The following is a 27909-nucleotide window of genomic DNA, read 5'->3' as shown; positions in this document are numbered from 1 at the left end:
ACTGAACACCTACACCCTTTGAGCAGTCTCACAGAAGTACCATAGAGAAGGAGCGAGCAGAGACTGCTAAGAGACTGAAAAAAAAAAAATCACTGTGTTGACATCGATGAACAAGCATGCTCAACAGAATCTCAATTTCTGAACAAATAAAGTTTCTCATTACTGTCTGAGACCCCCCAAACAGGAGACAGTCTGGTTTAATTTTTTTAAACTAGTATTTTCTACTATACATTGGTGCTTCAGTTCATCACAGTCACTGCAGAGCTATTGCACAGATGCACACACAAACTCTATATACAGAATATACACTGTACAGGCACAGTTGCCACTAAGGAGTATTGTACAGAGTTCATTAATATTGGGAGATATGGCCATGTGTTCCCATTTGGTTGCTTCCTGGCTGGAGACAGTGGGAAACAGAGTAACTTCCCACTGTTCCAGCACTGTCTGTGCCTTGCTCTTTAGCAGGAATATGTAGGAAGGGTTCAGCCACACTTGTGACTTACTGATATACCCCTTCCCCCACCCCACTAATAAATTAAGAGGCAGTGCAGCAACAGGCAGAGATTACTAGTGAAACGTAAGAGCACAGCTTCCTCTCCACAAACAGTTGGCACTGCCTACAGAGGTCCCAGGACAGCTCTGTGCAGGTCTCAGCTGAAACGCTGAACACTCCTGCTATGTGGAATGGTACATTCTAGGGCTTTTTACAGAAGAGTGCAGCAGATAGGCACTGTCTGCCAGATCCATCCTAAAAACCATTCTTCTTCAGGCAAACATTCAGGCCTTGGCCAAAATGGCGGATGGTGAAATACAATTGCAGTAGTTACAAGACTGCCCTGGGGCTATGGTAAATCCATCTCCAGGGCAGCTGGCAGAAACACTGCTCTTTTAGGCAGAGGGCAACTGCATCCAAAACTGGCAGTGGAACCTCAAGTCTTTCATACATTCAGCCCAGAAGTACATAGTGACCCCTTTCCCAAGAGGTGAAAGGGAGCAGCATGACAGAGCTGGAAGCCAGGTAGTGGTAAGCAGAGACATAGCCTGAAACGATCTGTCAGGCTGCTCCACCCTGACCTCGGCAGGGTGAGCTTGCACCTCTGCAGCAGAACCTGCACATCCACACGCTGGGCACTGTGTGGACTTCCACTTGGCAAAGGCGACACAGACTGTAAAGAACAGATCCTCCACTGCGCTGCACTAGCACACGGGCTGACTGCATTGGATATCTCATGGTCCAGGGGAGAGCTTCAGCTCTCTTGTACATTACCAGAGCACACAGACATTTTTCCAGGCAGAATAAAGTGCTTTTGGAGACCAGATCCCCTCTGTGGAGCTTCAGTAGCTATTGCCATTCACACAGCACATACATGCAATCTCTGGAGAGCCCTCTTCCCAGCAGGTACACCTGCTCCTTCTTCCTTTACATCTCTGCTTTGGAGAAAAACAAGAACACTCCAAATCTAGTGATTCAGTCACCCACTCCTGACACAGCTGAAGCTCCCCTGGCATGAGTCAGGCTGCTGATCATCCAATGACAATTTTGTCACACCTTTTATATGCTGGGGACTAGCATCTCTCTCATTAGCAGCAAGAGCTGCCCTAAAACCAACTCTCCCAATACAGGGGTGGTTTTGCCTCTTGCAGGCAGGATGCAGGTATTGAAATTTTGAGAGCCCAAGCACTAGATAAAGATTGATGTGTATATATGGGCAACAGAGATTTTGCACAGCCTGGTACATGCTGCTGGAAGCCTGTCTGCCACTTCCTGACCTACTACTTCCTGTGTGGCTACGCAGGGAAGAGTTTTTCATTTACAGACCTCAAACCCAGGTCCTCAGAGCAGGACTGGGCAGGAAAAAGTGCACACGGTTCCCCATTTCTGCTACAGCTCTGATCCTTGCGCTCATGTGTTCAAATTCATACACACGTGAGCAAAATCCAGATCAGGTGATGTTGGCTGGATGTCAGGGAAGAAGTTTCCTTTCCAAATGCAACTGCGGCTGTCCACAGCCTGGAGCAAGGTGGGAGGGCCCCTCCTTCTCCAGCAGAGTCCCCTCATTGTGCTCAGTGGTGATGCAGCACTGTCTGGAGATCCTCTGGCAATGAGCCGATGATGGTCTCAATATAAAGGCCCACCCTCTGAAGGGTTTCCTCCTTCACAGGGAGGTGCTGGCACCTGGCTCTTACCTACAGGGGGAAAGAACAGAGAAAGGGAAGAATTTTAAAACAGCCTTAAATACCTCTTTCTGCTTTGCCGCTGGCTGAGCAAACCTCACGTTGGCTCTTTACTCAGGGTAAGAGACAACAGACAGGAAATTGTTATCTGAGCCTTAACGAAGAGACAGAACTTTGAATATTCCTTTAGGCAAACACTACAATTTCACGACTGTCTCATTTGACAGTTCTCAAAAACAGGGAGCAGGAACAAAGTTTTCTAAGCATCAAATGTGATTTATGCCCCTAATCACTCCCTGCCACGGAGATATAGACAGAAAAGAATGAGTGCAGGAAAAAGGAAGGAAAACCTACCAGCTTCTCACGAAGTTTTAGAACCAGGTCTACAATCTCCACCTCAGACTTGTCCTTCATCCAGGCCACAATGTTCTAAAGAAAGAGAAGAACAGTTTTCTTCAGGGACCTTCCTTCTTTACAGAACTTTTCTCAAAGAGATAGATGTAAGCAAAATCTGAGACCAAAAACTTTCATAACTCTGCCTGCAGCACTTAAGCCTAAATGAGCAAGACAGAGCACTCTCCCCAGTTTTCTGCCCATGACAGCATCATGCTCTTGCCTGCAAGAGAAGGATCAAGGAAAGATGCAGCAATATGCAGATGATGCAGGGTTCCCCTCCTCCAGTCAGCACCACGAATCTTGTGCTGTGCTCAGAATTTACATCTACCTGCCAGGGCCAGAGCCAGGCCTGTTAAAAAAGGAGACAGCTTTTGCATTCCAGCACTATGCTTGAGGAGTGGAACTGCTGAACAGTGGAGCAAGCACTGCAGTTGAAAATGCACCTGGGCAGGATGCCAGAGCTCCTAGGAATATCTCAGCAGCTGCTCAATTTAAGAAATTGTACCACAGTCACTGCTTAAATTCCCACCTATTTTCATTAGGCATCAAGGAACCCAGCAACAGAGGATGCTTCCAGTCTGGGACTTGGTTAGCTTGAAAGGGCCTGATGAATGAAGAAATAATTGCCAAAAGCAGCCAAAGCAGGTTTTGCATTGGCTAACAAAGTGAGGGAGATGGACTGTTCATATCCTTGACCCCCACATGTGCTGTTATTCCTATGCACTGATGGTCACAAAGCAGGACTGTATTTCCCATGGGCACAAAGCATCCCCTCCATGAAGGCAGAATGAAGATGCACCAAGCAGCATTCCAAGTGGCAGTGCCCTCATTTCTCAGGTTTCTGGCCTGCAAAGCTTGGTATTGGTTAGAATACCTGCAGCTGGAACATACCGCTTCACAGATTGCTTCCAAGTGAAGGGCTTCCAGCTTCTGGGTCATTTCCTTGTGCCTCTGACGGTACCAGCCATCAAAGTTGGGAGACCTGAAGAAACGCCTGCAGGAAGCAAGGTGATATTGAGAAGGGGACAGAGAAGGAGCCAGAGAAGTGTGGTGGCTCCATTGCACACCGATTTCCCTTCCTACTACAGCAGGCATGAGAGGAAAAGACAATCTGATTCATGGTGTCATTAGGGATGTGGACTGATAATGAGCTAATTTTGTATCTTGTCCACTCCAGAAGCTTCTGTTGTGTCAAGCTCTAACATGATACAGCTGAGCAGCTTTAACAGCTTGTCGCTGATGAGGGGCAATCCTGCCAGTCTCACATCTTTCTTTGCACCAGCTCAAGCCTAAGCCAATCGAAAGTGGTGCACTTTGCTCCTCTGCAGCCTTATTTAGACATAGCTTTACCTTGGAGTTATTAACACTTAGGATGGTTGAACCATGGAAAGAAATTCACATTCCTCTGCAGTATGCTGCTTAATTCCTCTGTTTTCTTGATTATTTACATCTTTCAATCACTTACTGACATTGATCTAAGCTGCATATAATTGATAATTTACATTTCTCCTACATAAACAAGTATAAGGTAGGCTATATCAAAGGACATGTAATTTACACCTCTCCAGTGCAGTACACAGTAATAAACCTCTAGTTTTATTGACTCAAGTGTGAAAGCGAACAATGGACAGCAACAATACCTGTTTCTATTTCAGTGTTATGGAATCTTAGACCAAATTCAGAATGTGACTGACAAGTTGTTAATTGAAAGACAAGGATTGTGGCAGCAGATAGAGAAAAAGATGAGATGGTTTAAGATGCCATACAGATCTTGGGAATAGGCACTGTAACTGGATATTCTTTGTAAAGTCTTTCATTAGCATTGGGATATCTCAGATGTTGTATTTCAGCATTTTCTGCTATTAAGACTGGACCACCAAGTATCTCTTCCTCAGGATATCTGCAGAGAACTCTTTATCAGCAGAACTTCATTCGCGTTCGTAAAGTTTCTTTTTGCAACTATGAGGACTCTTTTGCTTGCTCTCTCTCACTAGCACAATGCAGTTCCATTCTCAGCCAAGATCTCAAAATTCTGCTGTGACACAGACAGAGTTCTTTTCAATTAAGGTTTGATTTAGAAATAGAACACCAAATAGTATAACATACACAATTTCACACAGTTAAGAACCCTGGAATTGACCCTCCATGTACATCAGTTCCCTGCAAACCTCAATCAACTTATTGAAAAAACTTGTTGTATCTAAATACTTGTTGCATCTAAACTTGTTGTATCTAATTTATATCTAAAATATTAGATATCCAAAATTAAATCTCTCTGCCACATCCATGCCATAAAGTGCAGAACTGTTTTGTTTTCTGCTTAGTACATTAAAGCACAAAACAGTACAAATGTTATCACAGCTACACAATGTGCTCATCCATGATTATCGCCTCTGCTCACTTTCTGATTTTTTTAAACTCGCCATATCAGCTCATCTCCCTTTTTCCTTCTGGGTAGACATCTGCTTTCTAGATTTTTCCCACTCATACTATAAGGAATATCTGTGCTATTCTTTTTGTACCTAATTATCATTTAGGAGAAAGGGCAAACTCTTCTACGTGCTCTCTTAAATTCCACCCTGAAAAAAGTGCATCTTTTTATGTTCTAATAGTACTATTTGTTTGCAGCCAGAATGAGATGGCCATTGTACTGAATACTTTATAAACAAATAGGACCATTGCTGGATGAAGACCTAAATATCCTTACACCCCATCTGGTAAGGGCCAGAAAAATGAAACAAAGATTTCCTGGAAGACAATAAATGACAGCTGGTGTAGAAAAAAAATCTCCATCTTCAATGAGGAGTCCCCTCCCTCAATGAAAAGTTAGTTGATATTCTTGAAGCAGGAGAGTTTACAGCTTCTAAACCTGACTGTAGATACTCATTTAAGAGATTATACGAAACACAGGATTTATTCTGCCCTTTATTTACTCTTCCTGGCTATTATTACTGAAACAATTCTTCATAGGTATGGGTTTTTCAGGTGATCAATCTCTGTCCTGAAATCTCCTTTTTACTACTGACTGTAAATTAGGATTTGATGTTCATTATAACCTGGAGCTGCTGTTAAGGGAATAAAGCAAGTAATTGCTGTACTCTTACCTGTAAAGGCCTAACCAGTCACCTTTAAGTACACAGGTAAGCTGGGGACCAGCATGCTCAAGGGTCTTCATGAAATCTTCCTGTCGGAATGGGCGAATCTGTGGGGGATTCTGCACAACGCAAAGAGTGTATTACAGAGCACCCAAAAGAAACTGGAGGAAAATGAGGTTTACATTTACAAGGGAAGGGGCTGCTTAACACATTCAACAACTATGAGAATTAAAAATGCATGAAAATCTTAACCTGTCACGCTAGTAAAATTCAAATTACAGATTCACAATAGCTGAGGTGAGCAAAAAATTACTGCAAAACAGGAAGCATCTGTCCCAATGTTTGTTTCAACTTACTTAAAAAAAAAAAAAGAGAGAGAGAGAGAGAGAGAGCAATAGCCCTCTTCCTTCAATGAGGGAAGTCTGTGCAATGTGTCAGAATATGTGATCAGTATATGATGTAACTATTCCCAATTCCTGCAGTCAAAAGGAAGCACAAGAGCCTGGAAAACTGAGCATACCTTCCATGGAGTAATGGCCCTCTGCAGGGGCATGAGACTTGCAATATAATGTTCCTAAGAAGAAACACCAAAAAATAGATGTTAGAACAATCAGGAAGCCTCTTGCACAGTCACCAAGTATTACAATCTTCTCCAATGCATCACAGGAACAGCCTCCCAGTCTCTCTCACTTTTCCTTTATAGTTGTGTGCTTTTTACACGAGCCTAAGTTTTCCAGCTTGCTCTTTTTTCCACCAGGAGTTAGGTAAAGAGACTACATGCTGCAAGAACTCTAAGCAGACCATGTGAGAAAAGTTCAGGTGGGAAGAAGTTGACCGGACGGACTAGAATCCAAGAAGATGCTCTGTCCTTCTATTTACTTCCTTATAAGGTGACAGAAAAGAAAGTGGAGGAGCCTAACAAGTCCAACTAGATAATCATCAAAAGGTACTGGCAGCTTTCTAGTGGGACAAGACAGGGAAGGCCTTGAAAGAAAGCATTTTTTAAAGTCTGCCTTAGGATAACTATCACTCCATGGACCGGCCTCTTACACTCTACAGCAGAGCTTTTTCAGAACCAGAAGAGAGGGTTTCACACCAGCAGTGGGTTTGACTCCAGTATTCCAGCAGAAGAGAAACGTCCTGGGTGCCTCTCCCTTCCCTATACATCTGCTTTGACTATGCTGTGGGAAGAATTAGCCATTAGAACCAAAAAATTAGCATCAGAATCAAATCACATGGGAAAACTATTCCTGCACCGCAGGAAACAAACAATGCTGTATCTTTATACATGAAGTGCTGAATATTCAACCTGTAGTTTTTATGCTAATTATTGAAATTTGCAATCAAGAGACACATTTATTCTTTTCCAAGGAGTAAAAGATCTCTAGAGTGCCACATCCTGAATCTATTACAGATGCTCAGTTATGGGTGAATAAAAGAGTGCAAGTGCAAACCTGTCACTAAAGCATCTCCTGTTCACCTCCCCTCAGCCCTACACCACACTGACAAGTCTCTGTTCAACTTACCAGTGGAATAATGAAACTTTGGGTGAGCTCCAGGAGGTGACGCCTCAAAAGGGCACTTTGGACTTCTGATGGGCGTTTCCGCTGAATCCCCTGCGCACACAAGCAGGACATTCACAGAGGTGGATGCAGGACTTGCAACACTACAGCTATAAGCTACCAGTCCATAGTAGTTAGGGAGACTATACTGCTCAAAATATACACTTTGTTCTCTGATTAAACATGTCACTGACATTTCACTACTAGAATGTGATTTTTCAGACTCTTTCTTGACAATGATTGTTCTCATTTAGGTCACCACAGTTCCAGGGTTTAACCCATGATATCAAGCAAAAAATTTTAAAATTAGTATGATAAATATGTTCAAGTATACTGGACTAAACCATTATACACTAAAATCAAATTACACACTAAGATCTAACTGAAACAAAAGATATCATATCAAAGAAAAGTACTCCTTTTGGAGTGTTTTGGTTGTTCAAACCAAGCTGTTAGCACAATTTTCCCATAGTGACATATAGGATATGGGATGGAGTTAGAAATGCTTACCTTTAATAATCTTTTTATCAGGGTTTTGTCTTTGTGAAGAAATGTTTTATAAGAAGTGTAGATTCCTAAATTGAAGAAAAAAATACAAAAATCAAAAAAATCCCAGAAGTTAGACACAAATCTTTGCCCATATATCTAGAGGAGGCACCATTACATAGTTCAGGGATAACAGAATTGAAATTGTGTGCAACAGAATTGCCAGGTGTGTGTGGAGGTTTAATTACTAAGGCCTCCCAAGATCATAAAGTTGCTAATGCAGCCAGCACTCACAGCAAGATTAAAGGACTCTGAACTAGCTCAAGGACCTTCCTATCCTATGCTTATGAAGAGATAACTACTAGAGTCAGCTCATGGCTGTTTAGTGACAGATGGTTGTATCTAGGTTAGCAAGTTCCTTTGATTCCCATCGCATCTAAAAATAGATATGCAAAACAAATAAAGAAAATTAAAATTCCTCTTTCCCAACACTAAAATAATTTGCTTAAATTAATTTATATAGGCTTTTCAATTTCAGAACAGAGATGCACAGTTTTTCTATATCAAGTGGTGGAAGCCATTACAAAGGGCTATGCTGCTGATCAAAATGCCCATTTGTTTAGACACAAAGAATAATGTATGCAATGTCCACCCGCCTGCAAGACATCCAATATTCCCTCGGTGAAAGGGTAAACAAAATTAAACTATATCTGATAAAAGGAATTACCTGGTTTCGTGTCTAGAGTTTTTAGTTTGTTTAGCTTCTTCACCTTAACTTGCTTGGGCAGGTCTCCTGTGGGAAGACCCCAAATCAAATAGTTCAGACTCTGAATCTATCCTCATAGCCACAGCATGCACTTGAGAGACTTCATGACCAAGAACATCCACTGATAGACTTCTACACTGTAAATCATATCCTCCCTTAACTTCATCCTCACATGAGTCTTGTCATCTGCCAAATCTCCTCTAAAATTATGAATCAGGAAAGCACTAGAGAGTCACTGCAAAAAACCCATTCTTCAGCCCAAAGTGAGGCAGTTTTCTTGGCTTTATAGATAATAACTAGAATCTTTCTCTCAAGCTCTTTTCTTGTCTATGCAATTATCTCTTTCCTGCCCAGGAAGGATATTTCATTTTCTTAGTGCTTTGGAAAAACCACAACAAGTTGTCTTCTCAACAATTTGCATTCGCCATTGCTCGTACTGAGCCTGCACATCAACCAAGTCAGTCTAACCCTCTCTTTGGTTTCTCAGTTCTCACAAGAAAGGAGACATGTAAAATGACTGCCAGCACTGCAACTGTCAATTCATTGCTAACCTGTGACAAGGTCCAGGAGGACCAGGATTTTGGATTCAACTCTTACCTGACATTCTGAGGTCCCCAACCCGAAGAATGTGTGGCCAGTGCTGGAGTGTTTTGATGAAAAAAGGATTTGTGACTCCCACAACAATGTTTGGCCTAGAAAGAGAAAAAAAGCAGAAAGATGAACAATGCTAACCTCACAGTTTCCTTCACACAGATGGTGGCAAGTGAGTAGCAAGGCTCTACTGGCTACTTACGGAGCTTGTGTCCTGGTGGTGTACTCTTTAAATTCACTGTCATGGATAGTGAAATAGGGACGGTAGTCACAACAGTACTTCAGGGGAGCAAGACAACTGTAAGAACAGATTTAGAAAATAGCTGCTTTATAAATTTCATAGAGGAGGATATGATTTTGCATCAAGTTAATGATCTAGAACAGTGTTTTGTCCTGCCAGAAACAATGATGTGGAGAAGTTCCAGGCTGGGATTGCTCCTAAAGCAGAGTTCAAAGCTGGGGTGAAGGTTCTCAGGTGGAAAAAACAAAAAATTGCATTTTGTCCTTCTCTACAAAGCTGCTCTCCAGCTCGTCAGTCCCCAGCCTGTTCTGGTACATGGGGTTATTCCTCCCCAGGGACAGGAGTTTGCACATTCCTTTGTTGAACTTCATGAGCTTCCTTTCTGCCCAGTTCTCCAGCCTGTCAAGGTCCCTCTAAATGGCAGCACAACCCTCTGGTGTTATCAGCCACTCCTCCCCGTTTTGTATCATCTGCAAACTTGCTGAAGGTGTATCTGGTCCCAAAATGGGCACCTGAATTTGAACTGTGGATCTCTTCATCTGCAGTCAGATGTTCTGCCACAGAGCTACACCCTCCCCTTGCATACTTTCATAGGCAAACTAAATCTAGCACAACTGATTTGGCAGAAGAGTGAATCTGAAAGAGAACTGCCAGAATGTACTATAGTTATCTGTATCTCAGAATTCAAGGGCATTACCTCGTAAGTGCCAGAACCATTTCTGAAGACATTGTTGGGGATGGTGCCATTACAACAATTGGCTCTCCTAGTAACATCAGTTCCCATAACATCTGGATATGAATTAACACTGGCTGGAAACATCTGTTAGTGAAAGTAAGAATAACAAGTTAAGGTTAAAAGTGCAGTTCGGAAAAGACCAGACTCTAGTAAAGCATATAAGCAGATCCAGATTTGCCTCTATCTAGATCTTTGGTGTTTGGGACGGAGTTTTAGTATCCTGCAAACAGAATACCATGTGTCTTTATGTATGCTGCTACCCAATCATTTTTATACATGTTGAAGGAAACACTCTAAACATCATAAAGCAACCTGTGGACCACATTTCTCTGTTATCTTTTTTTCATTTGAACAAAATAAAGTGTATGAGGATTAGAAGAGATATGTTTATTAGAATAGCATCTACAGTACTGAAAAGATTCATTCAGAGCATGTGTATGCTTCAGGACTTAAGCTGATCACCAGCTGAGGTCAAGAAAAGAAAAAGAGTAAAAAAAACTACTCCTCTAACCAGGACCCAGGAGGATTTGATAAGGCCAGTGCACACAAGTTTAAACACTGCACAGGCCTGCAAGCCAATATTTCAAATAACACTCTAAAAAGTAAAAATTTTTGAACCCTCATCTGATGCCTTCACTACCCCAATGATCTAGAGTGGGGTGGAGGGAAAGCATATAGGGAAAAGAATGTTGCAGGGATTTGAGCTCTCACCTGAAGAGATCCAGTTCATGAATACTAGGGAGAACCAGTGGAGCCGGTAACAGATTCTAAATAAGGAAGAAAAAAAATATTAGTAAACGGAAGCAATCTGACTGAAATGCCATCAACTGCCCACATCAATAGCAAAGTAGTTCCCTCCACACTAAGCATGAAAATAAAAAAAAGAGAAAAAGGTTAACACTTGGAGATATGAGCCAGAAACAGATCTGGATGGCATATTCAAGATCCAAATGAACTTCTTTCTCAGAAGACAGCCAAGAATCCCTTCTTCAAGATGTGAAAGACTTCCCATATCTGTTTCTTTATTTTCTAGAGTTTACTCTCCCTGAAGGCAGAGTCAAGATACAGATAAAGAGAGCAAGGGCTTAGTATTGCAGGTGTCAAAAGTTCAGAAATGTGTGAAAGGTGATAATATTATTCAAAGGGAGGGGGGAAAAGAAAAGATTAAGTAAATGGGAATTGAGATAGTGAAAGCTAAAAAGATGTTTAGACTGCAAAGTCACATAGGAGACTAAGGTAGGATCTCTTGGAGGCCTACCTATACATGGATTCCTGGGAAAGGCAAGGTAAATAAATTAAATGAAGTGAGAAAACAGTGGAACTGTGAAAAAAATATACATATATAACTTAAAGCACGTTTAAATTCCACGCAGAGGTTCCTATTTTGAAAAACACGGGCGTGGGAGTGCTGCAGTTTGAACTAGAAGGGTAGCTTAAAACAACACCAATCCCAGGCCAGCGTGCTTCCAAATGTGATGAGGTCTAAAGAGTTCCATTTCTTCTATAACTTTCTTCTATATCCTCCTTACTTAATAATCTAGATTCTGCCCATCATCGGCTTGTTTCATCCCACACTATCTCACCTCTTGATTAAATTGTTTCACTGGGCTTGATCCTGGTTTATCCACTCTAGATGGGATTCTCACCTATATTACAAAGAAGAACAGACAGGTTATCCAGGGAGATGGACTCAGCTAACATACATACATACTTTGCTTTCCCTAACAACCTCCCACTTACAAAAACTTTCTCAATAATCAGTTATAATTGTGCAGACCTTAGGTGTAAAGTGAAAGCATCTAGAGTCAACAGCATTTTTAACATCCAGAAAAAAACAGAATAAATGTGCCACTTTCCAGTTTGTCTCAGTCTGACGTGTAAGTATAGATAACCACCAGCAAGTACCTGAATTACAACTCCCATCACTGGAAGGTTCAAAGTCTGCCCTGGCACAGGAGGAGGCCACTGATCGATCTCATTGCACACTGCAGGGATAACAGTTAAAAAAAAAAATCTTAATCCAAAAATAATCCAGCTGGTCCTAGGAATTCTGCCCATTTACTTGTTACTCACTCCCTGCTCACACATCTCCCGGCTAGTTTCAAAAACAAAACATCAAATAACTGTGCACAATTAGGTCAAGCATCATACTTGCATCTGCACTACTACTTCCAGCGCAGATCAGCAGCACTACACTGTTGACAAATCATGATTAAGTTGAATAGTTTAATGAAGACCTAGAACGAGATGTAGCCTTACCAATTTTTTCCTCCTTGGGAATACACTGTATGCAAAACTGACAGTATATTCTATTAGATTGTCAGACACTTCCCATTAAAGCATCCTTTACAGCTGTTCATAGTTTTGACAGGCTAACCATTTGGATGATAGTTTTTCTCTGTTGGAAATTGTTTCAGAATGAACTAATTTGGAACATTTCAGCCTTCAGGAATCTCCTCATAAAAATCACTGAAACATTTCAATATGCAAACCATCCCTCTCAAGTCCAACTGCTCACCTGCCTCCAAGCATGGCTCCAGCTTATCAAAGTATTCCGGAGCAATCAGCTGCAGCAATGACTGGAACAAGTTTACATACGGAAGGCGTGACACCAGCACCAAAGACTGAAAAACACACATTTAGGAGTCAGAGCTGCCCTGTCATGATCGTTCCTAGCACTCCATACACCCATATCGCTTACTAGAGGGCTACACTTACACAACCAAAACATCAACAATATTCAGGAGCTAAAAAGCAGCACCTTCACTGGGGGAATTCTTGCTAGTTATCTAGCAGTTGAATCTACAGGCTTAGGAAGACACTGGGTATCTAAAGGAGTTTTTTGATTAATAAATAGGTACAGTTGGCAGCTTCTGCAAGGGAGCCACTGCAATTAGGAGGGATGAGTCTGTGACATAGCAAAAGATCAATTAAAGGAAAAAGAAAAATAAATTGCTGATGGGTTCAAAGCAATGAAAACAATGCTAACAGACAGAAAAGTGCAAAGGATCAGACCATTAAATCAGAGATTAGGAAGATAAAAAAATAAATGAATACTACTGAGAAAAACACAAATAAAATAACTTGAAATAATATTAATTTGTTTCCAGTGATACATTTTTGGGAGGCTTTTTCCTAATGTTTCTTTATGGAATATGTTACCAGTTTAATAACTTTTCCAATTCAGTCCCACTGAGGATTTCATTACTATGCTGATTATTCTCCTCCTCTAATCATTAACAAATACATTAATTAGAATCCAGTGAATATTTTTGCAATACTCAACAAAACATCTCCTTTCCAATTCAGAACTTTGACATTTGAAATAAAAGAACATCCCAGCACACTTTATTTAAGAATTTAATTACCCACTACTTTAAGTCTATCAGAGAACAAATACATTAGTCTGAAAAATATCTGTTCATTGGGTCCCCATGTTGTTCAGTTTTCCCATTATCCTTTAACTTTTTGAGTGATCGACCCACTGCTTTACGAGAGATGACAAAACCAATTTCTTATTAGCATGTCTCTTTGAAAGAAACTCCACATCACTGCCCAGAGGTGAATGAGAGAAAGCACAGCAGGCTGCTAACTGCTGGAATAGAATAGCCTCCCCTTGTTTTCCAACAAGTTACCAGACTGACCTACTATAAAGCACAGTTCTTTGAACAGCGGGTATTCAAAGTTCTTTTGTTTGGTAGGATGGCATTTTATTTTTTTGATATGAAACATCACTACTGAAAGTCTATGGATCCATGGAGAAAAATGGATCTTAGGATCAAAGTAAAACATTTTCCTCTTCTAGAAAGACTGAAGTTCTACTGTCGTTCAGGCGGTGATCATATATATCTGTCTGAGTAACATTAATCACATTGTACTTTTATACTGAAATAAACATTATTTATATTAATTTTGCCAATGTCTGTATCAAAGCAATTTATAACAAAAGACAGGTTGGTGAGGTAACAGCAGTGTCACTGCCACTAGTTAAAAGCAATCGGGCCAGCAGGAAATCTATCCCCAAGTGGCTACCGGGAAGAGGAAGGATTAATACAATAAGGGCAGAGTTATGCTATAACTAGCAGAAACTGTAATGATAAAGTATATTATCTCACTATTTCACAGCATCATAGAATCAGTAATGTTAGAAGGGACCTCTGGAGATCATCTAGTCCAACCTCCCTGCTCAGCAAGGTCACCTAGAGCATGGTAGACAGGGTTGCATCCAGGCAGGTCTCTCCTTCCAGAGAAGGAGACTCCACAGCCTCTCTGGGCAGCCTGGTCCAGTGCTCCGTCACTCTCACAGGGAAGAAATCCCCCCTCACCTTCAGGCAGAACTTGCTGTCGTTCAGTTTCTGCCCATTGCCTCTTGTCCTGTCACACGGGACAACTGAAAAGAGTTTGTCCCCGTCCCCTGGACACCCTCCCTTCAGGTACTTGTACACATTGATCAGATCCCCCCTCAATCTTCTCTTCCCCAGGCTGAAGAGGCCCAGCTCTCGCAGCCGTTCCTCATAGGGCAGGTGCTCCAGCCCTCTGATCATCTTTGTAGCCCTGTGCTGGACTCTCTCCAGTAGCTCCATGTCTCTCTTGGACTGGGGAGCCCAGAACTGGACACAGTACTCGAGATGAGGCCTCCTCAGGGCTGAGCAGAGGGGCAGGATCACCTCCCTCGACCTGCTGGCAACAGTCTTCCCAATGCACCCCATTTGTGACACCAGGACACATACTGAAGGAAGTGCTTAAGTACTTGAGGATCCCATGATTCAGACACTGCAGGTCACTGCTCATGTGATTAACACCCAGGGTTGCTTGGAACTTTATTTTCCACATATTCCTGTTCTCCGTGACCCTTGCTGTTTCCTGCAGAAACACTGTGGTTGTCACGTAGGAAGTGGTGCTATTTTATGGCTATGGATAGGTGCCTTTTTACAGCTACATACCAGTTGAGAGCAGCAAGCTATCTGGTTTCAGTACTCACCTTCTGAAAATAACCTCTCTTCATTGAGCTGTCCTTGACTTGCCTGAAGTATACATAACCAAAGTAATGAGCTGTCTCCCGCTGCAAGAGAGGCCAACAATACTGTTATCGAGAGACTTATTATTGCTATTCCCAAACTCCCTCCAGCCACTGATCAAACAAGATACCTAACTCTTGCTATGATACAATTGCAGAACTACCCCCTTCTTCAAAATTATCAATGTTCACCTACCCGGACAGTTTACCAAATGGGGAGATGGAAAGGAGATACAACCATCTAAATTTACAAAAACAACAGCCGCAAGGTAGCATCTTTCACTAGCTGCTTTCTGTGGCTCCTTCAAGGCAAACATCTAAATGGTTAACTGAGGTTTCCACTAGCACAAACAACCGAGCCAATCCAGCAGGCTAATTCTGGCACTCCACGCTACCACATACTGAGCTAGTCCGACAGCCAGTGTCTTTCCCCAGAGAGAGGACAAGGTATTGTTGAGGAAGCAATACATCATCATCAGAGAGGAGGAAATGTCCTGTGCTGTACGAATCACAGTCCTCTTTAGTCAGGCATTTAAGGCAATATCAGTCAAATATCACTCAGGATGAATGCCACAGCACAAAGCTGAAAGATGATCTTCGGAGTATTAATGAAAGCTAACAGACTTTAATACAAATCCCCAATGATTATTGCAAACACTCTATGCCCTTTAAATTCACACAGACATCTAGAGGAGGGATAGATTTCAGTTCCTAACAACAAAACCATCCTTGATTTCATTTCTTGAGACACCACAGGACCCACAGGTTAAGGCACCTTTCCCTTTTTAAACCCTATTTTCCCCACAGCAGAATCTAGTAGTTTGACAGTTTTGCTTGTGTTATTTCTTTAAAGTCAGATGAATCTACGAGGCAGCCTACTAACTTACTTACTAACTTACTAAAGTTAGCCTTACTAACTGTGACAAAGCAACAAATATACATGCAAACTGAAAAATCTCCATGACAGTATCTAGGAAAACAAATCCTCCTACTTTCCCTCAGACCAGCAATCCATTTCTTAAAGTATATCACAAATGGATTTCAGAAGTGTTAAAAGGCACAGGAAGTGTTATCTCATCTGACAGAAAGGAGAGAGGACAAGTTGATCTGATGGCCACCTGCTCTAGTCAGCAAAGTAACTGTGCTCAGCATACCCCTCCTCTGCGTGAAGTGGACAGTCAGTTCACTGATGGAAAAAAACAAATGGGCGCTCCCGATATGAGAGCTTGGGTATGGCTAAACCAGGCAGTGTGCAGCCAGCCAAGTGCAGATTTGTTAAATACTAAGTACTCTGGCTGCTTTTCCAAACCTACATCCTGCAATAAGTGAAAAGCACTGTCATATCCCAACAAAAAAGTTAAACACCTCTTATTTACCACAGACAAAGATATTCACACCTTTTCTTGCCTTGTGGTAATTTGCATGGATAGCTGTGCACTTTGTTGCAGGTCCTTGGGTTTCTAACATTCATCCTTTCCCATAACTAGACATAACTATCACTCTAATGTGGTCTCCTCCTGACTCAGTTTCATCTCTCAGAATAACTGGGATTATCAGCAACACAGCCCATATGTATATTAATGTGGAAATAAGTCCCTGGGCTGCAAGCTTTTCCCCCTTTTCGATTATTCCTAAGCCTTGGGAGAATATCTAAAAAAAAAAAAAAAAAAAAAAAAAGCATATCTATGCATAAAAGGCACAAATCCAAAAGCATATCTGGATTTTAAACCCAGTAATGCTACTGTCTACTTTGTACATGAGTAGCATACTGAAGTGCAACTCACCTGTAGCGTTAGGGGTGCTTCTCTATTGTACTCGCCATCATCCTCATAATGAATGGTCCTCTGTCCCCCAGACTGACGAAGGCGGAAGCTAAACTGAGTATCCCCCAGGACACCTGAGACAGAGAAGATCATAAATAAACTGTTATCATTGATTTATATCTTGTCAAGTCATTGCTAGGAAACTTAGAGAAATCCGCTAGTATCACCTACCCTGAGTAGCTGCAGACACCACTTCTTATCCACAATATTGAAAAACCTACATACAATCTTAATCCAAGACCACAGAAATGCTGATCTGAACAACAGATTCCTGCACAATTGTTCTAGCTGAGCACCACAGCTAGAAAACTCCCAGGTCGTATTATGTTGCTCACCTCTACACACCAAGAATACTTTGTACAGCAGAAAAGAAAAAGTATAGGACTCTCAAGAGATTTCATCAGTTGGATGAGAAGGACAAGACACTACTTACACAGGAAGCCAGTTATGAGGCAAAAATTGAACACACTCAGCTCACTGAACAATTACCAGGCCTAAATAGATTTAGGTGCTACAAAGGGGTAAGTGGATATATTTGCTTCCCACTATCTGCAGATGCTATGCCCCAAGATTGTTCGGTGTGTTTTGAAAATATTACTAATCGTAAATAATTTATTTTTATAAAGGGAAACAATTGGCCTGAATGTGTATCTAGCTCAGAGAAACTACAAAAGTATCATCCTTAAAAAAAAATAAATAAATAAACTGTGCAAAGCTGTAGAAAACTAACAGTCAGGATCTAGTCTTTAAGAAACAGGTTTCAGTTATAAAGTAGCATGTTACTTCTTATTGCTACCTTTCCAGAGTTTGTATTTATAAATCAGAAATAGTTCTGTTGCGAAAGTGCTCTGTTCCCATATATTTCTCTTTACCAAGCCATTAACCCATATGCAAAAAAATGCTGACAGAGGTGACAGCTGCGAATCTCACAAAACTTTGCCTTTATGACTACTTCTTGTATTTTAATGGTACAGGTGAAGCATGAGCATGCAAGTCTACTGAGAAATTACCCCATCACCCACCAGATCACAGATTCTGTATCCAGAGAGCAATTAGAATGACAGGAAGCCTCTTTGTTCAGACCTAAGGGCTGGGTGTTCCTTGGTGCCATGATTGTAGAAGATACAGCCCATCACTCTCTGCTACATTAGAGACGATGACTCACTCTTTCCATCACGAATCCATTTCTTTCATAATGGCAAAGAACCATCCCGCAGAGAGCAGACAAGGCCAAAAGATGCTACCTACCTGAGTAGGAGTCTGGGAAGGACAAGTAGCAGATACTAGTTTTCTGCAACAAAAGAAAACACAGTAAAAAAAAATCTACATTACCACGGTGCAGTATCTTTAAAAATAGATTCATAGAATCAGTAAGGTTGGAAGGGACCTCTGGAGATCATCTAGTCCAACCTCCCTGCTCAGCAGGGTCACCTAGAGCATGGTAGACAGGGTTGCATCCAGGTGGGCCTTGAAGATCTCCACAGAAGGAGACTCCACAACCTCTCTGGGCAGCCTGGTCCAGTGCTCCGTCACTCTCACAGGGAAGAAATTCCCCCTCACCTTCAGGCAGAACTTTCTGTGCTTCAATTTCTGTCCACTGCCTCTTGTCCTGTCACATGGGGCAACTGGAAAGAGTTTGTCCCCGTCCCCTTGACACCCTCCCTTCAGGTACTTGTACACACTGATCAGATCCCCCCTCAGTCTTCTCTTCCCCAGGCTGAAGAGGCCCAGCTCTCGCAGCCGTTCCTCATAGGGCAGGTGCTCCAGCCCTCCGATCAACCTCGTAGCCCTATGAGGCTGATACGAGAAATTAAAAAAAAAAACACAATAGGTGTTACCTCTTTTTCTGTTAATCTGAAGTCATAAGGATAAACCAACTGCAAAAGAGAGAAGAGACGGTAAGCTGTAGACTGCAATCATCTCGTTTCCCCAGCACTTCTATATAGGTCTATAAAAATTGCTTCCATACGGTAAGTGCCTCATTCTTCCCCAAACAGCGTATCCTATGAGCAAGTATACCTAACCATTTAAAATCTGACGGTTGATATCCCACTGCACTGAGTCAATCACAAATAGCAGACTTGCAGACAGGCAGACAAAATAGTTTATATTTTAACTTGGGACTTGAAAGATCAGTGAACAAAAAAAACCCACCACCTATTCAAAAAAATCCCACCATCTAACTTCACTGCACAGATTACCGATGTGTAAACACCTGCATTCTCTAAAGCAGGTAGGATAGGGCTGTTCTACTGCTACTTGAGATTATGTTAAAGTATATTTGTTTCCTCGTCAAGCGGCAAGCCTGAAACATATTCACATTCAGTTTTGCACCTAAACACAAGTTCACAAATTGCCCAAAATAACATTCTATATAGAAAGCTTTGCGCTTTGTGCATTTCTGACTGTTATTCAGGGGATGATCATTTTTTGTTTTGATTTTTTGAACCTTGCTAAAAAGTCACAACTCATTAAAAATGCAAAATATTCTGAAGGCTTCACAAAGGAGAGCATATCCCATGATCACAATAGAAAAGAAATGGTCATAAATATAACTTAATGCTAAATACCTGCAAAACTGTAATGTACATTCAATAGGAATTAGTCCTATTATCCTTGCATAGAAGAACTTCAGTCATGAATCAAGACTTCATTATGCAATATGCCACACAAACACAGGAAAAAAGGCCGCTTTCCCTAAAATTTTCTATATAAATGCAGTTCCAGCAACAATAAAATTCAGATAGGCACAAGAATGTAAGAAAACAGACACAAAGATCAAGTTAAGCAGTAGTCTCAGCATGTCAACAATCCACTAACAAATTTTGGTAGCTATTGTAGCAAAAAGTTGTTTCAAGGAAGGATTTGAAAAAGATCACACATATCCTTACAGAGTTCCTTCCATGACCAAGAGGCAGTGAGGGAGAGAATGAAAGTGAGAGAGGAAGATGGGCAGTGTGCACTGATTAGAGGTAAAAACAGATTTCACAATAATGAAATTCTGCAAGGATACAGGCAGGGCAAGATTGCTCTCCTCAAGGGCAGAGGAAAGGATGTAGTAATAACCAAGCGTGAGATAATGACAGTCTAGACAAAGGTTTCAGCTGTGTGAAAAAATTAGAAAAAGCATATCCTACATACGTTAAACAAACACCAAGTCTGCTATTAGACATAGGCTTGGATATATGTCCTACCCTCCGGGGTGAGAACACTCATATTACAGATCTGAGTGACTGGTTGGCTAGAGATGCTGTTTACAGAGACCAGAAAAAAAGAAAATGGGCAGCAGGGCAAGTTTGAGGAGATTCAGGGCTCTGTTTTAGCCTCAGTGATTTGAGATTTGTTGTTAGAAAGACAATCCAAGGCTTTATTTTATACAGCAAGAGGTACATCTGGCATACATTGACAGATTCGTGCCTCATCAGCATACCAGTGAGAGATGAATGGTGTTAACACAATTTATCATCTAGCATTTCAAATGAAAAAAATATCTTCATCAATTTTAAAGAATCTAGTCAAAATTCTAGTTTTGCAGCTGAACTATGTCAATGTTGATAACACTGTTTCTGCATTTACTATAACCCAATAAAAGAGAACTTAATTCAAGATTTCTCAGGTCAGAGTCAAGTGCAGAAATTGCAAGCAACTGACATCCATCAGCAGGATCCACTCCAGAATAACTGCACTCACAAGCAAGAGAGGTGAGAAACGACATAGCAACAGCAATACTGAGTGGCACACTTCACTTGGCAGAGGATGGAAACTAAAGTACTTACGAATCTCTAGAAATAAACTACACAGCCTTCATAGCACTCACTGATTGGGAGATGCCGTATACCAAGGCAATCTGAAATTGCAGGTGGCTTTAGATAGGCAGATGAGAAAAACTCAAATTGAGTAACTGGGAAAATGGAGATCTGCTAATCAGACTTCTTCTGCAGCTTCTGGGCAGTAACCCTGCCTCAGGTCAGGGTAAGATTCACTTGGTGCTCAAATCAGATGCTCTCTCCTATTCTTGATTCTTCTTAGGAGTCTATAAATAGCAGCTATGGGCACCATGCCGGAGTGCTGAAAGTTCACAGCACGAGCTTGCCTGGCTCTAACAATTCCCCACTGATTCTCTGGCAAGGTCATCTAATCAGCCTCAAAGAGCGAGTCAAATTAACAATTGGAAATTATGTTGATTAGCCTTCAGATGAAGCTTCACTGAAAGAGGAAAGCTACAAAAACACAAGAGCAAAATTATCACAGACAAGCTACAGCAATGAGGCAGCACATTTAAGGAAAGACTAGAGAATGAGTGTCTTTTAGACACTGAAGCGTGAAGGGATGTGTTATAACTTCACCACAGGAGAAGACATACTTCTCTACTTGCTGTATCTTTGCACTGAACAACTGAAAAAATTCTTGTGGTTATGACTAATTTAATGATCATACAAACATTTATTTCGTTAATTCCCACATAATAATGTATACACCAGAAACCGAGACCTGCACATCTGATACTGATTCATCAAAGTGCAGGAATCTTACAGCGTCATGCTTTCTGCAACGCTTGTTTATGATTCAAAGTCAAGCTCAAGAGTCAAGACAGACTTCTGATATTGTCTTTTCAGTAGGTCTTTTTGCAAGTAAATCAGATCAAAATCTTCAGAAGGGGATACTGATGGCTCTTGACTGCTTTATTAAAATATTATAGGCCCAAGTTTAAGATGGGCTAAATATACATTTCATTTGGAGCTATATGCTCAGCGTTATGGAAAAAAATAAGTCAGGTCCAAGTGCTTCAATCTGAGCAACAAAACACTGATAGACCAAAAAAATCTCATAAGTAGCCCAAACAGGCTTAAATTATGTCATATTCTTTGTGACATAGCTCTCCCATCAATGCCGAATTAACAAGTGTGGCAACGACACATGCTGTTGAGAACAGACCCTTCCACTAAAGCTTTGCTGCTGATATCTGCAAGGGTGCCAAGTGCTCTGCTGCTGTCATAGCAACAAGAGTATAACCCAGAAAACGACATCTGGTCACTCGAAAGTAACCCCAGCTTCACAAAGCGCCTGTGTTCGAAGGGAGGGAAGAGACAGTGCTTTTGTGAAATGGGGTACTTTAGGATCGCTGGGCCCAGTTTTGAGCACAACACAGGCTGTTCCTATGGCAGCAGCACTGGAGCACTCAGAACCCGTGGAGAGACAAATGGCAAACTGCTGCTTGGAAGGCCTGTTCCAGCAGGATGCAAGCTCCTAACTTGAGAGAACTGTCTCAGAAATATTTCTTCTCTATATTTTTGTTGTCTATAATTGACAACTTGAAAAATGTAAGTTGGTCAATGAGTCAGAAACAGTAACTGTATTCTGCAGTTACTTAACATTTTCACTTGTAACACCTTTTCTGTTGTGTATCTAAATAGCTGCCAATCTGCCAAAGAGCTCTCCGAATTTCAGGCTGATTGTGTACCTACACTGAGAGACTGCTGCTCAGAACAAGTCAAGCAATAGTTGCAAAAGCGAGCAAATCCTAAACTAAGCTCTTGGCCAGAAAGGTATACCCGTAGAACCTACCCCAGTTCCAGGGATGCATAGTTTTGTCTTTCTAGTCAGCATTGTTGAAGTGTAGACACACACTCAGCAGGCTTCAACAAAGTGGTTTCCACTTAGATTTAGGCAGTAACGGAAGGAAAGAAATACCTAGAAAGAATCTTATACTCAGGGAAAAGCAATCTTCAGAAAAAGATGAAAAAAAAAAAAGAGTTTGCTTCAATAGGCTTTGGGTTCTTTCAGTTAGGTTTCCAATAATTCATTTTTATGAATTTCCAAAAGCTTTCCTTGCAAAATAACTAAATATGATTACATTTCAATAAACACAGTTAATAAATCTCAGCACAATATGTAAAAGCCAACATATCCAGGGTAGCACTGTGCCCACAGAGTACTGAAAAGAATAATCCTCACATTCTATGCAGGGTGAGAAACACTGAAAATTTTATGGAGGGGAACAAGGTCCATGCCAATTTAGGCTCTGACAGGTCAAGGAGAAGAAAAGCAAAGACATGTATTAAAAAGTCTCCAACTTGTCTAATTAGCAATATTTGGCAGGAAACCTTCAGTAACACAGAAGGAGGCCCTTCTTAGTTCTGGTCAATACACAGGTGCAGCTCATAGAAACTGGAGGTCACAGCACAGAAATCCTGACTGAGATAGGCCTACTCCTAACACAGAAATGTAGGGGACATTCTAAGTTTGGACAACAGACTTCACTCTGAATGAGGGCATCTTCACACAGATTTACAGAGATGATGCAAAACTATGGTGCAACTTCCAAAAAGGAAAGTTTTTCTTTCCTTCTGACTCACTTTGCAGTGAGCACACAAGTTACTGCAAATATTCGTAACTTGTCACTTCATATAGTACTAGGATGCATGAATAGCCTCTGTGTACGAACAACTCTTTGGAAGGACATACCTACATCCACCAAACAGAGAGCTCTGGCAAGGCCCCACCTCAGTCAGCTACACCATGATCTGGTAATATCTATAGCAAACTTCCCATGCAGACTCAGCTGGGACCGAAGTCCCACAGTGCTGGGGGCCAGAGAAACAATTTTTAACCCAGGAAATTGCAATCAAGAGCCATAATCATAAAACTGCCTCTTTGCGGCTGCAGAAATCAGCCTGCTTGGAGACGAGCCACAGGATCTGGACCCAGCTGAAAAAAACTGAGACAACAGATGAAAACGAGAATTAAATAGAAAGATTAATGATACCATGTGATTATTGACAGTACTGACATTTAAACTTTTTGAAAATTTTGAAATAATTTTACTCTAAATTTCCCTGTAAGATAGTGACAGCCTGAGCTTCTGTATTTTCCTAAATCCATCAGAAATCAAACATGGAATCTTTATCACAAAGCTCTTCTTACTCTGCGTGACTTCCTTTATGGAGATCTTACCCAACGTAGACCCACATTCCTTGCCTAAACCCTCAGCTCAGAAACAGGACCCAGCAATGGGCCACTCAATGAAAAAACGCGAAATCATCACTCGGCCCAGATGCTGAGATGTTCCCATTCTTCTTGGTCATTTATGTCACCAGAGAAGCGTGTTCCTATCAATATTTATGCAGGCAAAGGAAAAGGGGAAAAAAAGAAGAAAAGAAGAAAAATACACTTTCAAGGATTAACAAATCGTATTGCTGTGTATGCCAATCAAAGTCTTCCCCTGGTAATGACAGGCAGGTAATAAAATGAGTAAGAAAGCACCCTCGTGGCTAGGTATTAAAAAACATCTATGAGATAGTAATTAGCATTTAGAATTTAATATCTCCATATTCATACCCTTTCCAGAGTATATTAGGCCTGGCTTTGCAGGAAGGAGTGTGGAGCACGTGACACTAATGTCAATAGTAAAATTTTTATTTTCAGGCTTTATGAAGAGAAATAAATTCAAATATTTTTAAAAAAGACAAAGCAAGAACAGAGTAATTTGATCTCTAAATACAGAAACTCTCAACCCTCTGAAAAACAGAGTGAACCTCCTTATGCAAAGAGAGGAGTAATCCACACAATTGCATGACAAATATCAGGGCATTGGAAATAAGACCTAGGGTTTACCATAATCAAGTCAAATATCTGGTCACCTTACGCTCTGTTTTCTTAGGAGAACATCAAACAACCCTTGCCTTAAATCCCATCACATGCCTTAGATGTCTAACTCCATTCAAATCCTCCTTCAAACAAGAACTCTATATTCTTCCAGGGGAAAGGGGAAAACGATTCCCGCCCTTTCACTCTCAGTTACCTTTCCAGCCCTGCAAGGCAATTCTCTCTCTTGTCATCTCCTCCACTTCCCCGGCTGACCCCAGTGACACCCACAGGCCTAGCAGACCTTCTCGGATGCCTCAGACGTGGTCCTCAGGTTGCCACAGCCACGTCAGCACCCCATCAGACTCCAACACCCCCCCTTTCTCTCTCCATCATGCTCCCCCTCTTCCCACAGCTCTTCCCGCTTCCCTTGCCGCACCAAATCCTGCCTCCTTCTCCACCGCTGCACCGAGAACCCCTCCTCAGCCCCCCTCAGTGCCCGCTGGCCCCCACACCGTGGGTCTAGCGTTCCTGTGCTAGACTCACCCGCCCAGGCCCTTCCTCAGGCCTCCTGCCTCCTCGGACTCTTTCCCACCACCCTTCCGCGCTGCCTTCGTCCGCGGACTGCTCCCTCCAGCCCCCTGCCCACCCCCCTCACTTGCCCCCTTCCCCAACCCGCCCCTCACCCAGGCCCCCATACGCGCACCCCTGCGCCCCAGGCCCCCTCCACCGTGCCCTGTCCTGCTCAGTGCCCCCAGCCCCCTGCACCCATCGTCCCTGCCCCCTTGCCACATACCCCCAGCTCTCCCATATGGCCCTACCCACATGGCACTCCAGCTGCCCCCCAGGCCCCACAGCCTGCCTCCCCCACCTCTGCCCTGCCCCTGCTCTCCCCACACCCACAGACCCCACACCATGGTCTGCCCCCATCTCCCCCAGCGCTGCCTGCCACCCCCCACCACCCCTTACACCCTGCTCCCCACCGCTACCTGCTCCCCCTGCCCCCACGCACTCTCGCCACCCACCCCCAAACCATGGCCTGGCCCCATCTCCCGCACTAGCCAACCCCTACACCCTGTCCCCTGCTCCCCCAACCCCTAAACCCCCTCTCTGCCTGCCCCCATCTCCCCCCAAGGCCTGCCGCCCCCGGCCACCCCCTTCACCTTGACCCCTGCTCCCCACCACTGCCTGCTCCCCCAGACCCCATACACTCCCCCCGCCTGCCCCCCACCTGCTCCGGCCCTGCCTGCCGCCCCCTACACCCTGCTCCCCACTGCCGCCTGCTCCCCCTGCCTGCCCCCCACACCACGGCTTGCCCCCCACCTGCTCCGGCCCTGCCTGCCGCCCCCTACACCCTGCTCCCCACTGCCGCCTGCTCCCCCTGCCTGCCCCCCACACCACGGCCTGCCCCCCACCTGCTCCGGCCCTGCCTGCCGCCCCCTACACCCTGCTCCCGACTGCCGCCTGCTCCCCCTGCCTGCCCCCCACACCACGGCCTGCCCCCCACCTGCTCCGGCCCTGCCTGCCGCCCCCTACACCCTGCTCCCCACTGCCGCCTGCTCCCCCTGCCTGCCCCCCACACCACGGCCTGCCCCCCACCTGCTCCGGCCCTGCCTGCCGCCCCCTACACCCTGCTCCCCACTGCCGCCTGCTCCCCCTGCCCCATACACTCCCCCGCCTGCCCCCCACCTGCTCCGGCCCTGCCTGCCGCCCCCTACACCCTGCTCCCCACTGCCGCCTGCTCCCCCCGCCTGACCCCACACCACGGCCTGCCCCCCACCTGCTCCGGCCCTGCCTGCCGCCCCCTACACCCTGCTCCCCACTGCCGCCTGCTCCCCCCGCCTGACCCCACACCACGGCCTGCCCCCCACCTGCTCCAGCCCTGCCTGCCGCCCCCTACACCCTGCTCCCCACTGCCGCCTGCTCCCCCTGCCTGCCCCCCACACCACGGCCTGCCCCCCACCTGCTCCGGCCCTGCCTGCCGCCCCCTACACCCTGCTCCCCACTGCCGCCTGCTCCCCCTGCCTGCCCCCCACACCACGGCCTGCCCCCCACCTGCTCCGGCCCTGCCTGCCGCCCCCTACACCCTGCTCCCCACTGCCGCCTGCTCCCCCCGCCTGCCCCCCACACCACGGCCTGCCCCCCACCTGCTCCGGCCCTGCCTGCCGCCCCCTACACCCTGCTCCCCACTGCCGCCTGCTCCCCCCGCCTGCCCCCCACACCACGGCCTGCCCCCCACCTGCTCCGGCCCTGCCTGCCGCCCCCTACACCCTGCTCCCCACTGCCGCCTGCTCCCCCTGCCTGCCCCCCACACCACGGCCTGCCCCCCACCTGCTCCGGCCCTGCCTGCCGCCCCCTACACCCTGCTCCCCACTGCCGCCTGCTCCCCCTGCCTGCCCCCCACACCACGGCCTGCCCCCCACCTGCTCCGGCCCTGCCTGCCGCCCCCTACACCCTGCTCCCCACTGCCGCCTGCTCCCCCCGCCTGCCCCCCACACCACGGCCTGCCCCCCACCTGCTCCGGCCCTGCCTGCCGCCCCCTACACCCTGCTCCCCACTGCCGCCTGCTCCCCCCGCCTGCCCCCCACACCACGGCCCGCCCCCCACCTGCTCCGGCCCTGCCTGCCGCCCCCTACACCCTGCTCCCCACTGCCGCCTGCTCCCCCCGCCTGACCCCACACCACGGCCTGCCCCCCACCTGCTCCGGCCCTGCCTGCCGCCCCCTACACCCTGCTCCCCACTGCCGCCTGCTCCCCCCGCCTGACCCCCACACCACGGCCTGCCCCCCACCTGCTCCGGCCCTGCCTGCCGCCCCCTACACCCTGCTCCCCACTGCCGCCTGCTCCCCCCGCCTGACCCCCACACCACGGCCTGCCCCCCACATGCTCCGGCCCTGCCTGCCGCCCCCGGCCCCTGCCCGGCCTGTTCCCTCTCCCCCGGCCTGCCGGCTCCCCCGGCCCGGCCCGGCCCGGCCCGGCCCCGCACCTCCATGGCCTGGCCCAGCTCCAGGTCGAAGGTGACCACGCAGACACAGTCGAGCCAGGCGGAGAAGCGGGCCCAGGGCAGCGGCGAGGCGGCGGCGGGCCGGCGGGGCCGGGGCTCGGCCCGGCACAGCGCGTCCATGGCAGCGCCCGCCCCGCCCCGCCGCGCCGCGCCCCGCCCCGCCGCGGCCCGGCCCGGCCTGGCCCGGCCCGGCCCGGCCCGGCAGCGCCGCGCCCCCCGGCGGCCCGGAGGACCCGCGCCCGCCGCCCGCACCACCGAGACGGCTCCGGCGGCGCAGAGCGGCCGCGCCCCGCCCCGCCCCCGCGGCGGGCGGCGGCGTCATGGCGGGCCGGGCGCGGGGGGGGCCGGGCGCGGGCCGCTCCTCCGGCGGCGGCGGCGGGGCCTGCGCGCGGGCCGGGCGCGGGGGAGCCGCCGCCGCCGCCGCCGCCGCG

The 27909-nt window shown here is 45.3% G+C and overlaps 1 protein-coding gene across 1 annotated transcript; it reads right to left on the bottom strand.

Moving 5' to 3' along the window:
• Nucleotides 1–196: 196 nt before the first annotated feature.
• Nucleotides 197–27598, bottom strand: DENND6B (DENN domain containing 6B). The gene is made up of 20 exons (XM_062579491.1): nucleotides 27461–27598; nucleotides 18730–18768; nucleotides 18140–18182; nucleotides 16853–16965; nucleotides 15033–15113; nucleotides 12570–12675; nucleotides 11957–12036; nucleotides 11635–11697; nucleotides 10763–10818; nucleotides 10013–10135; nucleotides 9277–9372; nucleotides 9081–9175; nucleotides 8445–8510; nucleotides 7742–7806; nucleotides 7196–7285; nucleotides 6190–6243; nucleotides 5679–5788; nucleotides 3466–3568; nucleotides 2533–2607; nucleotides 197–2190 (listed from the first exon to the last, which is right to left on the bottom strand). Exons 1-20 carry the CDS (start codon nucleotides 27596–27598, stop codon nucleotides 2068–2070), a joined length of 1719 nt encoding a protein of 572 aa, XP_062435475.1. The 3' UTR covers nucleotides 197–2067.
• Nucleotides 27599–27909: the final 311 nt, after the last annotated feature.

The sequence above is a fragment of the Rhea pennata genome, chromosome 1 (genome assembly GCF_028389875.1).
Source record: "Rhea pennata isolate bPtePen1 chromosome 1, bPtePen1.pri, whole genome shotgun sequence".
NCBI classification, from domain to species: Eukaryota; Metazoa; Chordata; class Aves; order Rheiformes; family Rheidae; genus Rhea; species Rhea pennata.
Note: the sequence above shows the minus strand (reverse complement) of the source record. Positions and strands in the feature narration are given on the sequence as shown.